Source organism: Vipera ursinii, assembly GCF_947247035.1.
Source record: "Vipera ursinii genome assembly, chromosome: 1".
Lineage (NCBI taxonomy): Eukaryota > Metazoa > Chordata > Lepidosauria > Squamata > Viperidae > Vipera > Vipera ursinii.
In genome coordinates this window covers 310,431,784-310,448,536 of record NC_139512.1, presented here as the reverse complement: position 1 = coordinate 310,448,536, position 16,753 = coordinate 310,431,784, and the positions used below count along the sequence as shown (strand labels likewise).

The 16,753-nt window shown below is 38.1% G+C and overlaps 1 protein-coding gene across 2 annotated transcripts in view; it reads left to right on the top strand.

The window, feature by feature from the left end:
* RPS6KC1 (ribosomal protein S6 kinase C1) overlaps window positions 1–16,753 on the top strand; it is a 98,182-nt gene that overhangs the window by 8,843 nt on the left and 72,586 nt on the right. For both annotated transcript variants that reach the window (XM_083349502.1, XM_083349501.1), the window contains exons 2-6: window positions 290–325; window positions 5,878–5,998; window positions 12,291–12,406; window positions 14,670–14,763; window positions 15,835–15,891. In XM_083349502.1, coding sequence (XP_083205628.1) covers window positions 290–325; window positions 5,878–5,998; window positions 12,291–12,406; window positions 14,670–14,763; window positions 15,835–15,891 — 424 coding nt within the window. The remainder of the gene's footprint in view (window positions 1–289; window positions 326–5,877; window positions 5,999–12,290; window positions 12,407–14,669; window positions 14,764–15,834; window positions 15,892–16,753) is intronic.

Genomic DNA, 16,753 nt, shown 5'->3' with positions numbered 1-16,753 from the left:
TTCGATTGTTTCCTGGTTATTGACCAGGGCTGTCAATGTGTGTGTGAGTGAGTGACCATAAATCGGATCTGTGAGTGCATATAACACCCACACTCTCTCACAGTGATGATGTAATCTAATTGGTTAATGAAATGTCTGCAAACACACAACTAAACTCTCAGAGCACCAAGGATTTCACAATAAAGCAGGTTTCCCAGTCCAGTCTGGGTTAACAAGTCTAATTTCATTTGTTATTTTTTATCCTTTTAAAAGCCTTGAAAACTAAAAAGGCCTTGCTTTTGTTTTTCAGATTGTTTCACGAAAAAATCCAGAAGATGTCCAAGAGGTAATGAAGGCTCTTTTGTTTACATTTTTTTGTTACTTTGTCCTTTTAAAAGCATCATTGACTCTTATCAGGAGATATATAAGTCTCAGCATCTGCATGACAATGTCATCATCCCTCTCCCCATTAGAAAGTCCCAGTAGCTGCCTGCAAGTGATAAATATGCATTGTCAAGTTGAGATATACATTTTTAAATAAGTACAGAAATATGATTTGATAGACTGCAGAGTGTCAGGAATCACACAGATTTTAAATGTGATTCAGCCAATTAGAAGATGAGAGGAAAGGAATGCAAAATAGATTTGATAAAGAATGAAGGAAATTTAAGAAAGTTCCTTATTCTAGACCAGGGGTCCTCAACCTTGGCAACTTTAAGACTTATGGATTTCAACGCTCAGTTGGCTGAGGAATTCTGGGAGTTGAAGTCCACAAGTCTTAAAGTTGCCAAGGTTGAGGACCCCTGTTCCAGACCATATTCTGAGATCATTCACTCCAGTATTTGTCTTCTCTGGCGTTAGACCCTCAGGTAGAGGTTATTCTCATCCTCTGTTTCCTGATCTTTTTAACTGACCAGAAGGCATTGATTTTGGCCCCTTTTAATGCAAATATGCAATGTGCTTATTGCTGAACCAGTATGTGTTCCTAAGAATAACGTAAGAAGGGGTTGATAGCAAACAAAGCAGAATGCTCAAGGCAATTATGATAATAACTCTGAAAATGTTCATTAAAAGAACAGAGTTCTGCAGCCCAGAGCAGTTTCTTTGGTTCCATAGCTAAATGTTGGTGAAATTGGTGATATATATTCCTGAGGGCTTTCAGTAGTGGCGGTGGTAGGAGGAGGGAATGGAGAGCTAGAATGTTAATCATATCTCAGATTCTCCCTGAAAGCCCAACAGGTTGACCAGTTCTCTTATCTCTGATGATCATTCTGATCACTGGTCAAATTAAAAAAAATTATGGTGAAAGACCAGCACACTATAGAGATAGTGTTTTGACAGAGAGATTGATTTTGTAGAATACTGAGAAAGTTCAGAAAGTTCTTCTAGGCTTTGGCTCATGAACAAAATGACAAAAATTCCTTCTGCAGTTCTATCTGGGTGGAAGAGAGACTTTCATCCTGTCACGTGAATAATGTGCCCACCAGACAGGTTTCCTGAATTGTCTGGACACATTCTTCAGGTATACAGTTTCAGCAGATGTCACAGAAAAGAGGAAATCAACCTATTCTCCAAAGCAAGTGAGGGTAAGACAAGAAGTAACAGATGGAAACTTATCAAGGAGAGATCAAACCTAGAACTAAGGAGACATTTCCTGACAGTGAGAACAGTTAATCAGTGAAACGGCATGCCTCCAGAAATTGTGATAGCTCCATCACTGGAGGTTTTTAAGAAGACATTGGGTAGCCATTTGCATGGAGTATTATAGGGTCTCCTGCCTGTGCAGGTGGTTGGACTAAAACTTCCAAGGTCCCTTCCAATTCTGTTATTCTGTATTCTAATCTGTATTCCTGTACAGTTGGCTTTGTCAGACACAAAGAATCATGACCGTATATTAAGTTCCATTTAAGAAGAAGATGAGTTGATTAGCAGACAAGGAATTAGAAATCAAGCAAAGGAAGAATTTGGAGTCCATATGAAAAAAGACAGTCAATTTTATTTATTTATTTATTTATTTATTTATTTATTTATTTATTTATTTATTTATATTTTTATACCGCCCTTCTCCCGAAGGACTCAGGGCGGTGTACAGGGCAATAAATACAAAAACAGGATACAAAAGTAATAAGCTTGGATGGAATATGATAAGGCAATCTTATTTTGTTTTTAAATAATATTAAGGGTAGGGAGACCATTAATTGTGTATGTAGTGTGGAGACTGAAAAAATAAAGTCTCTTTTATACACATATATTTTATATGTAGTTTACTTGGTAGTAGTATGGACATAGCATGTATTGCTTCTTATAGGATGACTTCAACTTCTCATTTTAGACTACAGCCTTGGTATTCCTTATCAAACCAGTTTAGCTTCTAATCTTTCTGCTTGCTTGCTTGCTTGCTTGTTTACTTATTTATTTAAAGTGCTTTTATGTAATCAGTCCTTCCAACTCTAAAAATATAATATGTAAAATATTGTCAAAAATATATCAATGCCATAACCTTTAGCCTCTCAAATTAATGTAACTTAGTGGGTTAGGACGCTGAGCTTGTCAGTCAGAAAGTCGGCAGTTTGGCGGGTCGAATCCCGAGTGCCGCGTAACAGAGTGAGCGCCTGTTACTCGTCCCAGCTTCTGCCAACCTAGCAGTTCGAAAGCATGTAATGCAAGTAGAAAAATAGGGACCACTATGGTGGGAAGGTAACAGCGTTCCGTGCGCCTTTGGCGTCTAGTCATGCCGGCCACAAGACCTCAGAGACATCCTCGGACAAGTGCTGGCTCTTCGGCTTTGAAACGGAGATGAGCACCGGCCCCTAAAGTTGGAAACGACTAGCACGCATGTGCGGGGGAACATTTACCTTTACCTTTTATCTGCATTATATAATGCTACTTCATCTAGATTTTTAAAATGATTTGCTTTGTTAGATCTAGTTGGCTCATATATTCATGTTGAATTTGGTAGTGTTTTTAAAAATATATATTCAAAAACACTTAAAACAACTTATTGGCTTGTTATTCAGTGGAGGCATTTCATTTAGCTTGGCAAATATGACAATTGGTTGATATCACCTGATACTGGCAAACAGATAATTTGTAGACTCTGTGTAAGGCCAAAACTGAAACTTATGAAGTCTTCTGCCTGCTTACTTAGTTTAACTTTAAAAAATTTTTTTTTTCATGTTTTCAACTGAAAACAGCACTTCGGTGTTATTATAAAAATATAGCCTAGCCAAAAAGCATTAAATTATCTTATAAATCTATTTGTTCTGGTTATATATGTACATAACAAGTTCTGAGGCTAGGAAAATGTTTTATACAGTAGTAAAATACATGATATACAATCATGCTTTTTTAGCATTTTAACATTTGGAGTTGGAAACAACATCAGAGAATTAGAAGACAGGCAGAATTAGCAACAGAGTTTCTTATTCTTTCTGATCTGTATTTTTATCTGGAAGATTCAGATTAGAGCTGCACACTTCTAAATCTGTACTGAATAAAATCCTTGACCACCGATATCTGGAATAATGTTTAATTTTTAAATGAACTCTAGAAATAATAAAAACAGTTTAATACCAAGTGGTGGACAACAAGGGCACTATGTTAAGATAGAGAAACATTAAAATGTGCAAAATGCTTGTAGAAGGATAATGAGTAGTTGTGGTCTGCTGTTCAGAATAAATATTTGTGAAAAGAAAAGAAAAAGTTGGAAGATTGTACTTCTGTCCACTCTGCTTTAGGGAAGAGAGACTTCAGTACACCAGGGCAATAAGTAGGTTGAATGCAGTAAGAATCAGGTACTTAACACAACATGTAAATAGTAATGTGGGTGCTGAATGAATGTGGATTGAATGCACAAGTGAGTGACCAGAATAAAAAAAATACAGAGTTGTTTTGATCATATACAGGTAGTCCTTGTTTAATGGCCACAATTGGAAGTGGCAACTTAGTCATTAAGCTAAGCAGTCATTAAGTGAAACTGTGACTGTGCTTGTGATCTTATTTCAGTTTTCCTTTGTTTTATAGATATGCAAAAGTTATAAATGGGAGGATTGGTTGTAATGTTATTTTTTATCACCACAATAGCTGAGAATGGTTGTTAAACAGAATTATCTGAATGGGGAAAAAAGAATTGAATGGGGTTAAATTACAAGACAAGTGTAAAAGAAGAGTGATTTAGGCAAGAAGAAGGGGGAGACCAAGAAAGTAAGGGTTTAATGGAGTTGATGAGATGTCCAAGAATAGAGGGATGAGAAATTTAAGGGACAAAATGTAGTGTGTGAAGTGGTGGTAGAAACAAGGATGATTTCAAGGCTAGAAAGGTATGCAGAAGTATAATGAGAGAATGGTGTTGTTGTATACTAATTTTAACCATGATACCTTTCTTTTTCTTATTTCATAACTTTAATTTCTTTGGTTTCCTATTTCCTACTTTTTTCTGCATTCTGTGTTACTTATTCCAAAAGGGTGGGATGGCCAAATATGCATGTGAATTTATGAAATCTGAATAATGTTATCTTTTTAATAACTTGTGTTTGTGCAAATGTATGCATATAATATGGAGTATGTGGGATCTTGGTGCCCCTAACAAGAAAAAGCAACTGGATTTTTGCAACAAATAAATCCATTGGAAAAATGTAAGGATAGGTTGCAGAAAAGGGATAGGGTTATGTAAGTAGCTTTACGAAAGAGAGAGACAGAAAGAGGGAGAGAGAGAGAGAGAGAGAGAGAGACTGAGAATAAATATGCGAATACACAAAGCCAGTACCTTATTTTGTATTATCTATTTTTTTTAAAAAAAGATGGTCTAGGCAGGGGTAGGCAACCTCGGCTCTTTTATGACTCATGGACTTCAACTCCCAGAATTCCTGAGCCAGCTTGGTTGGCTCAGGAATTCTGGGAGTTGAAGTCCATGAGTCATAAAAGAGCCGAGGTTGCCTACCCCTGGTCTAGGAGGTAAATAGTTACAACCCTAATTTAGATTATCTTGGTGAATTTAATAATTATTTGAGTCTTCATCGTTGCTTTCCACTTTTGGACAATTGGTAGAATTTTAATGGATGTTTTAATCATATTTTTTTTAAAAAAAATTCATCAAAGAAGCTACATTCCTTAGTTGAAGACTTACATTGAAGACTTACAGTTGCATGCAAATGTTTAGCTACCCTTGGTATGTTTCAGTGAATGCTTCAATAAACAAAAGCTGCCCAACCTCTAACAGGTAGGAAGTTACACAACATCTTTTTGCAAATATGGATGCATACTTACTGCATAATGGGTGAGCTCCCATTCTTGCTCCCGCTCCCACCAACCTAGCAGTTCCAAAGCATGCAAATGCAAGTAGATAAGTAGGTACCACTTTGGTGAGAAGATAACAGCATTCCGTGTGCTTCGACATATAGTTATGATAGCCACATGACCACAGAAGTGTCTTTGGACAATGCTGGCTCCCTCGGCTAGGAAGACAGCGATGAGCATCGCCCCCTTAAGTCAGACACAACTTTTTTTTTACTATTTCTGTGCAGTTATTCACAGATTTAAAATGGACTGAAACAGAACATTAGAAAGATACCTTAGATGACTACACTGAATTTAAATACATTATTAGGGAAAAATTCAATTAGATTTCTCTCCAATAGTTTATGATCAAAACTGAGTACTAAGCGATTGCTTAGATTAAAATCCTTACTTGATATGTCTTAGTAAATCTGTTCTTCGGGTAGAAAAAGAGAAGGAAGAAAAAATGATATCACAGCAAAATCTAGGTTCATACTGTTAGCTAATATTTTTGGTGACTGTATTGGTTTCTGCTTTTTTATTTTTATAAATGCTTTATTAGAAGGATTAATTGCCTCATGGGTGTGTTTGTTTTCTGTTTTGTTTTCTTTTGTTTTGCTTCAGATAGTCGTTTGGAAGAGATACAGTGACTTTAAGAAATTGCACAAAGAACTCTGGCAGATTCATAAGCACTTACTCAGGCATACAGAATTGTTTCCTCCTTTTGCTAAAGCAATAGTGTTTGGTAAGCATCTTTTAAAAATCATTAAATAATTTGGGAATACATTTTTGTTCACTGTGAAATAGAATAATTGGATTGCCAAGCAATGGCAAACCACGTCTTAAAAATGTTCCCAAGAAAATTGCAGGGACTTGTCCACATTGTTGCCAAGGATCAAAAATCAGACTGACACAGGCACAAAGTAATAATGTATCCTATATGTATTACATATCCATTGTATATCTCATTATAGATTCTAATTACAATTAGAACATCAAGATAACTTGTTACTGCATAAACCTCACTCGTACAGGGTTCCACTCCTGATTCTGGATCTAATTGTGGGCCAGTGTTAATTTATACATAGATCATTTTGCTGGCCATGATCAGTTCCAAATCATAATTTGTCTTGTGTTCATGACATAAATAGAATAAACTGTTGAAAACAAGCAGTTGGGTCAAAGTGAGATGTCTACAGTTATCACAGCTGAAAAAAACATGACTGCCTCTGAAGATAAGCCTGAAGATTAGCCATCCTCTGAGAAGGACTGCTTGACTAGTTAAATTGACTTGTGAACTGTAATGCCTAAGCAGAGGTTGTATTCTTTTGTTTTGTTCTCCCTTCAGCTAATTTTTCCTTGTGTAGCATCTCCATCCACTTTCTCCTTCGTCTTCATTCTCTTCCTGCTGCAGCCACCTTTTCCTTTTGCTCTATCTTCACTCTGTTTTTTTTCTTCTTTTTTGCTGTTTCTATTGGAAGGGGGAAGAAGTGGGGTTTGTGTGCCTGTAAAATGTATTTTGTTGTGGGAGTGATTCTGTGTGGAGAATGAATGGTTACTTCTTTGACATTAATCACCCCAGAAAAATGCAGAATATTTTATTTATTTGCCATACTTATGTAGTTTGTTCTTTTCAAATATTTTCTTATGGCTGAATGATAGAAGAAAACATGCCTTTTAATGTTTATGTTGAATTCCTTCAGTACAATTTCTTATAATTCTTCAGAGACGTCCGTAAGCTCCAATTATGCTCTGCTGATTAAAATTTATTTTAAAAGGATTTTGATCAGTGAAATTATGAGGTAGTACAGGTAATACTGACTTAACAATCACTTTTGGGACTGGCAACTCTGTCATTTCCCCCTGTGGCCAGTAAGTGACTCATTGCAGTAATTATAGTTAGACATCACGTGGCCACAATTTGTGATTTTACTGCTGGCTTCTCTGTTGACGTTGGAAATGGGATATGAAGTACGCAAATGGTGATCATGTGGCCATGGGATGCTACAATGATCACAAATGCTCACTGGTTGCCAAGTGCTCACATTTGCCAAGAGAGTAGGGGTTCCTTTGATTTCCAGTTGGAGGCTGTTCCAAAAGATGTGGGGTGACCACCGATAAGGCACGCCTCTGAGGTCCCATAGGATGGAAACATTTAAGGGAGGGGATCTGGAGTGTATCCAGGAGGTATATCCTTAGGGAGATGCAGTCCCATGTGTAAACTGTTGGATGTCCCAATAGCATATTTTTATTATTTGGATAGAAACTTTTTTTGTTCTTGAATTTTTTGATATTTATAGGCATGCTGATATTGAAAAACGCCTTAAAATACATGTCTGATATAACTTTGGATAAGGTGTCCTCTTCTGAGATGATCAAGTGCTGTTGTTCTTTCTGATAGTGGAAAAATTGAAGAGGGTTCAAACTGTAAACTATTACAGTGCAGTGCTTACAATAGTGCCTAAACCTGTGGGCTCACATGGCCCAGTCTGCTGCCCCCCCGCCCCCCCCCCCCGGGTGAGAGCAGAGGCTGAATGGGAGAAGTGTGCCCTGCTCAGCTTCACTGACTCACTGAGGCTGCCTGCACAGGACACCCGATTCACTTTTGGTGTGTCGGGCAGCCTCGGTGAGTCTGAAGGAGTATGAGACCATGTTCCCAAAGGCTTCTCTTCTCTCTTGCATGAGTGGAACTGCGCGGCCTGGTTCCCCTCTCCCCTCCCCAGCCGAGCCGCCAAGCCACAAAGGTTGGGGACCGCTGGCTTAGAACATTCAATTGGGATTAGAGAGACTCTGCATGAAATGTCGATTTGCTCAAGAAGTTGACTGGCTGAGTTTTTACCTGTCATTGTCTTTCAGCTTAACTTGCCTTTTGGGATTGTTGTGAGATAGTGTAAATGTGTGTGTGTGTGTGCATAGTTTCCATGTTTTTCAAGAGATATTCATGCACACACTACACTGAGTTCCTTGGAAGAAGAGATGGTGGTAAATGTAATGGATAAATGTTGGGTAATAAAAGGAGGACATTCATGTCTGTCTCTTCATTGTCATCCCATGCCGATATGCTGAGATTGGCTCCATGATTCAATCATTGAAATATGTAATCTTTCTGAAAGGACAACAGTTCCCTCAGTTTTATAATGCAGTGGTGATTGTCTTCATTCTTGATCCTAATTTTATTCATATCTCTCCTTTTTTTAAAAAAATGCACACCTCTAAAAAGCAAAAAATAATTTTTTTTTCCTGGATAGGATTTGATAGTTGTTCTGATGGCAGTGGTGCTGTATAATAATTCTTGGATAAAGTAAAAATGTCTTCATTTGATTTCTGGTGACTGAGTTCTTGTAGTTTTCTTGGCAGTATTATGGAATAGATTTGCCATTACTTTTTCTGGAATGTTTTTCAGCTTCAACTTCTGAGTCTCACCTGCCAACTGGAATTCTCAGGCAGCTTCCATTTACCTCACCAAGGCTGATTTTGCTTACCTTCTGTGATCAGCCATAATCTAGTAATAATGCCTTTTCTTGAGGCACTGTTCTTGGGTACACAGCCAGACATTCAGCATAATTTATCTACTTCAAGAAGCCATTGTATCATGGATGCAATGGTAAAGTCAAACATTTACGAAGCTGAATATTGAGTAAATGCGAAACATCAAGCAGCTTTAAAACCATTTCAGATACATGGCTGTCTAGTCTTTTCTTAAAAACCTCCAGTGATGAAGCCCCTACAACTTTTGAAGGAAAGTTGTTCCACTGGTTAATTGTCCTCACTGTTAGGAAGTTTCTCCTTAATTCTAGGTTGTAGTGTCATCTTATTTTACAATTGGTCCAAACCATAGTTAACAATGCCCAAACTGAACTGGTAATCCAATATTGGACACAATAAAAATAGATGTAGTCAAGGTAGTCAAGTCAAGGTTGTTTATTTAAAATATGTATATACTGTCTTTTCCTGGCTTTGTTCAAGGCAATTAACAAAAGTGAAATAAACTGATAAAATAGTAGTAAAACACTAAAGTAGCAAAACAAAAAAGAAATAAATACAGTGAGTCTTTAAACGGGTCTTCAAACTTGGCCCTTTTATGACTTGTGGACTTCAACTCCCAGAATTCCTCAGCCAGGCATGCTGGCTGAGGAATTCTGGGAGTTGAAGTCCACAAGTCATAAAAGGGCCAAGTTTGAAGACCCCTGCTTTAAAAGAACAATGTAATGAAGTAGAGTGTGCTAAGCTATAGTGTAGCTGATTTGAGCTTCATAAGATGTGTGAACCCAACCAATTGTGGCTTACATACCTTATCTCGATCTCTGTGTCAAGTTTGATTAAAAATGATTTTTAGTTTCAAAGCCTTCCTGTGAAAACACACTTTAATAACCAGCAAAATGAGAAGGACAAGAGACAACTTCCTTTGGATAGTGTTTTAGAGTCAGCATTTACAAAGACAGAGTAAAAAACAAACCAAGGGACAGATAAAACAATGTAATTGAACTCTTGCTTCCTGCCTCTTTTTAAATGAACATTGCATTTGCCAGGCTAGCTGATCTTCCCTTTTTGAGGTGGCTCAGTGGGTTAGGACGCTGAACTTGTCGATCGGAAGGTCAGCAGTTTGGCGGGTCGAATCCCGAGTGCCGCGTAACAGAGTGAGCGCCTGTTATTCGTCCCAGCTTCTGTCAACCTAGCAGTTCGAAAGCACGTAAAAATGCAAGTAGAAAAATAGGGACCACTACGGTGGGAAGGTAACAGCGTTCCGTGCGCCTTTGGCGTCTAGTCATGCCGGCCACATGACCACGGAGACGTCCTCGGACAAGCGCTGGCTCTTCGGCTATGAAACGGAGATGAGCACCGGCCCCTAGAGTCGGAAACGACTACCACGCATGTGCGGGGGAACCTTTACCTTTACCTTTTATAGGAGAGAAGGAAATCAGCTGCCAATAGACTGATGAAGACCAGCCTGCTTTTCCCTTTTGCTTCACTCATTGGATAAAGCAGCTGGATGAATTGGCCTTTATCACTGCCCAGCTGAAATGACATTCTCTCTCTCTTAAATAGAAATATTGCCAGAAAACATCAGATTTGACCAGTCTGTTAAGTGTCTAGTTTAGCACCCGTTGAAGCACCAAGTAACATTTAAAGGTCCTAAGTCAGGGGTGTCAAACTCAATTTAATTGAGGGCTGCATCAGCATTGTGGTTGCCCTCAAGGGGCCGGGTGGGTATGGCCAGGGTGGGCGTGGCTGGAGTGTGTATGGTCTATTGGGTGGGCATGGCCAGCTCTACATCGTTGGCATCAAGGGTGCCTATGGGGGCCTGGGCAGGAGTGGGACATATCTGAGGGTCTCTGGCAGAAGGAGGGTCTCTGAGCCAGGGCCAAGGCAGTGGGGGCCGTTCCCTCACTGTTTCCAGGATGGCTTCGCGGGCCACATGAAACCACTTTGCAGGCCGGATCCGGCCCCCGGGCCTTGTGTTTGACATGTCTGTCCTAAGTCATTTGGGACACAATACAGTCCATGCCTCTCTCCCTGTGATAAAAGCCCTCTTACAAAACTCACATCTTGGCTACTTTTCTAACTGAAGAAAATGAAGTGACATATATTCTCTGCCAGTGCACAGTTTTTTTTAATACCCTGCCAACTGTCCCATTGGTAAATGCAGCAAAAGAAACTCCTCTGACATTATTTTACCAAGAGTATAACTTTACTGATAATTCCATATAGGCATAGAAGTTGCTCAGCTAGTACTAAAGTTTTCGCACGAAAGCCAGCATAGGTAAAATCCCCTTTTTCCCCTGGACCTCCCCATGGTTCATTGTCCACCGATCAGTTGTATTCATTTTGTTATGGGAACATTCTGAACAGCGCCGAGTTTTCCCAGCGTTTGACCTTGGGGTGCTGGAACTGTCCCAGATTGCATTGGCTCATTTTTTACTCTGAGCATACTAGTCCACATTAAAAATGAAATTTTGTTGCCTGCTCTCAAAAGAAAGTATACATCTACCCATACACATACATAACACACAATACACATGCTATAGACACACACACACACACACACACACACACACACACACACACACACACACACACGACTGAATCTGGATGTTCTGCTTCGGATACCACGAAGCCTCCCAGAAGGTAACAAAGAAAACAGGTCATGAAGAGAATGTGTGGCATCCCACACAATTCTGTGGACCTTGCTCAAGGATTGCTTATATGCTTGATCAGTGCAGATTATTGATGTCACTTCCACCAATTTTAAAACCATGCTCGTCTTCTTCCAATCCACCTTCCCTTAATTCGACATATTAATGTAATACGAATAATTATTTTCCCTTATTCTGCAGATAGGTTGATTAAATAAGGTGAGAGTATGCAGCCTTGTTGCACTCTTTTGCCAACCTGGACCCAGTCTGTATCATCATGCTTTATCTGTATTATGGCTTCCTGAATCCCACGTGTCCTTTTTTTTGGGGGGGGGTTCCATTGATAATACAATGATGGAATAGTCTTTTTCTGATGAAAGTTGTAATCCTTCTGCACTCCCCATTGAATCTAAAGAGAACAGACCTTTGGGAGGAAGGAAGAAAACTTGCTTTTTTAATTCCAGTAGCAAGACTGTCCTGTGTGTGGTGTTCAGTGAAGAAAAATTCAAAATCCAAGTCTTTGTTTTTAGTATAAACCAAATAACTGAAGTCTGCAACCATAAGGGATTAAGGTTGACAAGGGCACAGTACAGAGTAGATATCTATAATGTGACTAGCTCTATCTCATTTATTGTTTGATATTGATGGTATATATTTAGTGTTTTATTGGCTAATCAATGTGTTCTCATAAAAGGGAGCTTTACATTCCATTAGGGCTGCCAAATTATATATATCATTAATAGACGGTAAAACATTCTGGAACAGTTGAGCTCAAATATTTGACCCTGTCTCCTGAAGCAGTTGTGTGACTTCATAGATGCAAGGCTTTTTTTTCCTCATAAAGTTTTTTTGTCAGAAAAAAATGATTTGTTTCTCATAATGTTGATTTTGTTCATGTTTCAGGGCGATTTGAAGAAGGTGTGATTGAAGAGAGAAGACAGTGTGCAGAAGATTTGCTTCAGTTTTCTGCCAACATCCCCGTGCTCTACAATAGCAAGCAGCTTGAAGATTTCTTTAAGGTTAATCTTTCTCAGCTAGCCCATCTAATACATTATTTCATTTCACTGTGTGAGTGAAATACTTGTTCATAGTGCTATTGCTCTGTAAAAATCAGTATAGATGCAGTTTACCATAAATCTCAGGAAAACATAAGCAATCTCTGTGTATTATTACATTTGCTGAAAGGCAGCTAGCTGTCCATAGCCTCAATTTCCTATCTACACAGTGAAGTTGCAAATGATGAGATCTCAGGATTGGTCTAAGGTTGAAACAGATTCTCTATAGTATGCCAATCAATCAATCAATCAATCAATCAATCAGTCAGGCTAAATTAGTAGTTACTATTGCAAATCATTCTCTATATATGATATAAAACAAAAAGGTACTTTATTAGAATGAAGAGCACCCAGAGAATTTTGTTGTGAAACAAATGAATAAAGTACCATATAGATTATAGTAGCTTCTGCTTTGCTACTGTTTTCTGCCTTAAATACGCTATTGGTACACATTGGAAGGAAAGAAAGTGTCTAATAGTTAGCAATCAGATTAGTAACTGCACACTGCTGATGTTCTATTAAGTGGTCTCTTCAGCAAACGGCAATGATGTGAGTGTGGCAATGCACATGCAATAAAGTGATTAAATCACGATAATGTGAAAATGTAAATTGTGTCTTTCTGTAACATTAAGCACATGTCATTTGTTTCTCCTTAGTCTTCCCTGCAGACACCCAAACGCCTACATAATAGGCATATACCGCCAGATACGGCTGCAAACATCCAGGAATCACTAAAATGGCAGCAAAGCATAAAAGTATTCTGTAACTCTTTGCTATTATTTATAGCCATGCAGATTTTTGCAGCCCAGATCTCATCCATTTGGCATTCGCTACCTTCACACTGTGAAGTGTGCTGAGGGAAGCTTGTTTCTGTGTATCCAGTATTTCTTCTGTGAGTTCTTAGGGAGCCAAGCACGGAGAACCCAGGCTTTGCCTAGGCCAGGGGTAGGCAACCTCGGCTCTTTTATGACTCATGGACTTCAACTCCCAGAATTCCTGAGCCAGCTGGCTCAGGAATTCTGGGAGTTGAAGTCCATGAGTCATAAAAGAGCAGAGGTTGCCTACCCCTGGCCTAGGCACTAAACAGATCCAGAGTTGCATAAGCTCAGCTGTATCATATACATTCCAATTGTGTTGGGAAGCCAAAATATCTTTTCTATGAACCTGACTGAGAAACCACAACCTTTGTGTGACTGGTAAACATTATGTTTATGGCAGGTTTACAGTCGGGTTAATTATGATATATAATTTATAATTATGGTGTAACAATTAAATCGGTACAACAAGAATAAGGCTGCTAAGCTGATATAAAAACCAGCAGAGATATTTTTTAAAGAGGAACCATTTTAGTTTGAGAGGTATCAAACTAAAACGTGGTGAAAGTTAATTTAAGATAAGATAGCTTTCTTTTGTTTCTAGCAGCTGGGGCAGGGGATATGGTGGGTTATGAACTATTTGATGTATCCATGCAGATTGGAAATTGATGTATCCATGCAGATAAGGAAATTCTAATCCTCTTTGAGGAATTTTGTGTATAGCTAGAATGTCTCTCGGGTTTAAAAATCTCTTTTATCCTAAAAGCTAATATTGCTGTTTTAAAATAATATCTTCTTGAAAACAGATGACAGTGTTCAATATCATTTTTCTAGGATGGAAATATATGTCAGCTGGAACATGTTGCAAATCAGTTAATTTGATTTAGGAATACTTTTGATATTTATTGACTATTCTGTCTTTCAGTGTATACTTAGATTGAATCTGGAAAAAATATAAAACTAGTCTTTACCAACTTGGGATATGGATTTCAACTTCCAGAATTGGAGGTTTTTAAGAAGAGACTGGACAGCCATTTGCCTGAAATGGTATAGGGTTTCCTGCCTGAGCAGGGGGTTGGACTAGATGACCTCCAAGGTCCCTTCCAACAACTACTACTTCTTCTTCTTCTTCTTCTTCTTCTTCTTCTTCTTCTTCTTCTTCTTCTTCTTCTTCTTCTTCTTCTTCTTCTTCTTCTTCTTCTTCTTCTTCTTATTATTATTATTATTATTATTATTATTATTATTATTATTTCTCAACTGTACTTGTTTCTGGCCAAGTTGGGGAACAGTGTTTTAGATCATATTGCTATTTTTTGTGTAACTTGTTCCCTCTGGGTTAAAGTTACATTGATTCATAGGGAAAAATAGCTGCATATATATATATATATATATTGTTTTCTGTCTGTTTTAAGGATGGAGAGGTGCATGATGGATCTGAATTGATTGGTCCTGCAGAACCTCTGGTGGACTCTCTGACAGACAGTTTATCTACCTGCAGTTCTGAAGGTTGGCTCTCTTTTCTTTTTGTAATCTAGTTCCAGGTTTTTAAAACTGTAGTTTCTTGAAAAACACACACATAGTAATCTTACTTTTGGGAAAGGCAGTTGAGGAATTTTATATGGTATTCTTTGGGCACTTGATCTCCTCGATGCGCTGAAATTGAAACAATCCTGATTTAGTATAGTATGCAATTGTTTTCTTGGCTTTTGAGTGGCATGCTGGACACCTATTTCTCCAAAATAGGATTCAATCTAAATTGGAATTTTATCTATTTTGATATATTGTTTCTTTATTTTTCCCCCCTAGGTGACCAGTGGACAGAAAGAAGGGATCTGTAAGAAGAAAACAATAAAATATGTCAATACTTTTCAGTCATGCCTTAACATTTCCCATCTTTCTGTCACATTCAAATTAGATTTCGTAGCAACTTCTTATGGCCTCTTAATCTTCATCTCCTCTAGATGGCAGCATTATATTTAAATTCTAATTTTCTCGATTGTGCAAGTGGTACATTTTTCCTGCTTTGGTTTTCTCTCTTATGCAGAAACCATGATCGAATAATACCTATTGTAGCAATAACTGTTCAGATAATTTCTAATCTAATGTTCTGACTGTGAACTATGAAATCCTTTTTATGATCAGTTTTTTGGTGTATTTCTAGATCATCCAATAGCCAGTGCCCTTTAGGGAGATTCACCCAATGAGGTTTCAGGTGTAAAATTCACAAATGTGGTAGAACATAATATAAAATCTTAAAAGAATTAGAGACCAGATGAAAACAAGAACACCAGGGGAAAATGCAGGTCAGTTACCTGAACGCTTTTATGGAGTTGTGGTGCATCTTCAATACAGGCTGTTGGTCAGGTTAGTTGGGGATCCTACATATTTGAAGGGTGAATGATTGAGAGAAGCTGACTCAGGCTTTTAAAATAAAACAGTTAATATTTTTCTAGATCACATTTACCCAACAAACTGTGCCCTTCCCCCATCATTTTTTTAGAATTTCCAACTGCAGTGAGTCTGTCCTATTTCAAACTTATGCGTAATTAAAATTGGTATTCATTTTTGTTTCTACAGCTCGGAAGGATATTGGTGTCCTTGATGAAGTGACACTTAGCCAGACAGAATATGGAGGTAAGAAAGAATGGAGTAAATTGAGCAGTTTTAGATTAATTGTTTATTTAATTTCAAAAAAAGAGGTCACCCATAATGCACCGACCCCTTTAGGGTGGACTCCACTTGCATCATGCAGTTTTGAACGTTACCAGATTCCAAGCTCAATAGGGCTTTTTAAGGAGCACCAACACAATGGATTGCATTTGGATCTTATTGATAATCAAGGCAGCTCCCGCAGTAACAGTATCACATGGAGAACAAGGCAGAACCCATCGACATACAGGCTAATAATTTCTGAATAGTCCTCAAGGGCAGCCCCATGTAAAGCAAACTGTAGCAACATAGATGAGAGTTACAAGGGCATGAATGACCACAAATAATTGATCCTGATTTGTTGCAGTTTCAGAGAGAGAGTGAGCAAGCTGCTATAACCTGAGACATTTTATGTGCAAAACATTGGCCTTTCTGTTAAACTATTGCTCATCTCTTCCAGCTTAAGATCACCAAATGTATTTTTGGCAGAAGTAAGACTTGAACTGGAGGATTATCAGATTTTTGACTTCAGTCTCAAGCTGTGCCACTTCACTGGTTCTTTTGATCTGATTTATGCATGATGCTCATCTGGTTTGCACTTTCAGTATGAGAATTTTTGGAATGCTCTAATATTACACCAGTTCTACTCTATAGCAATACAATAAGTTGTCCACTGAATATGAATTGATATACAAATCAGCATCTTATTCAAATCCTCAATGCCATTTTGAATGTATTCCACTGATTTATTTACAAATGAGCTGTAAATAGCTCTAAACAGGAATGAAAATTATAAATCTCCAAGCAATGGTGACTATTTTAGTGTTATTCACCTGCTTGCTACATT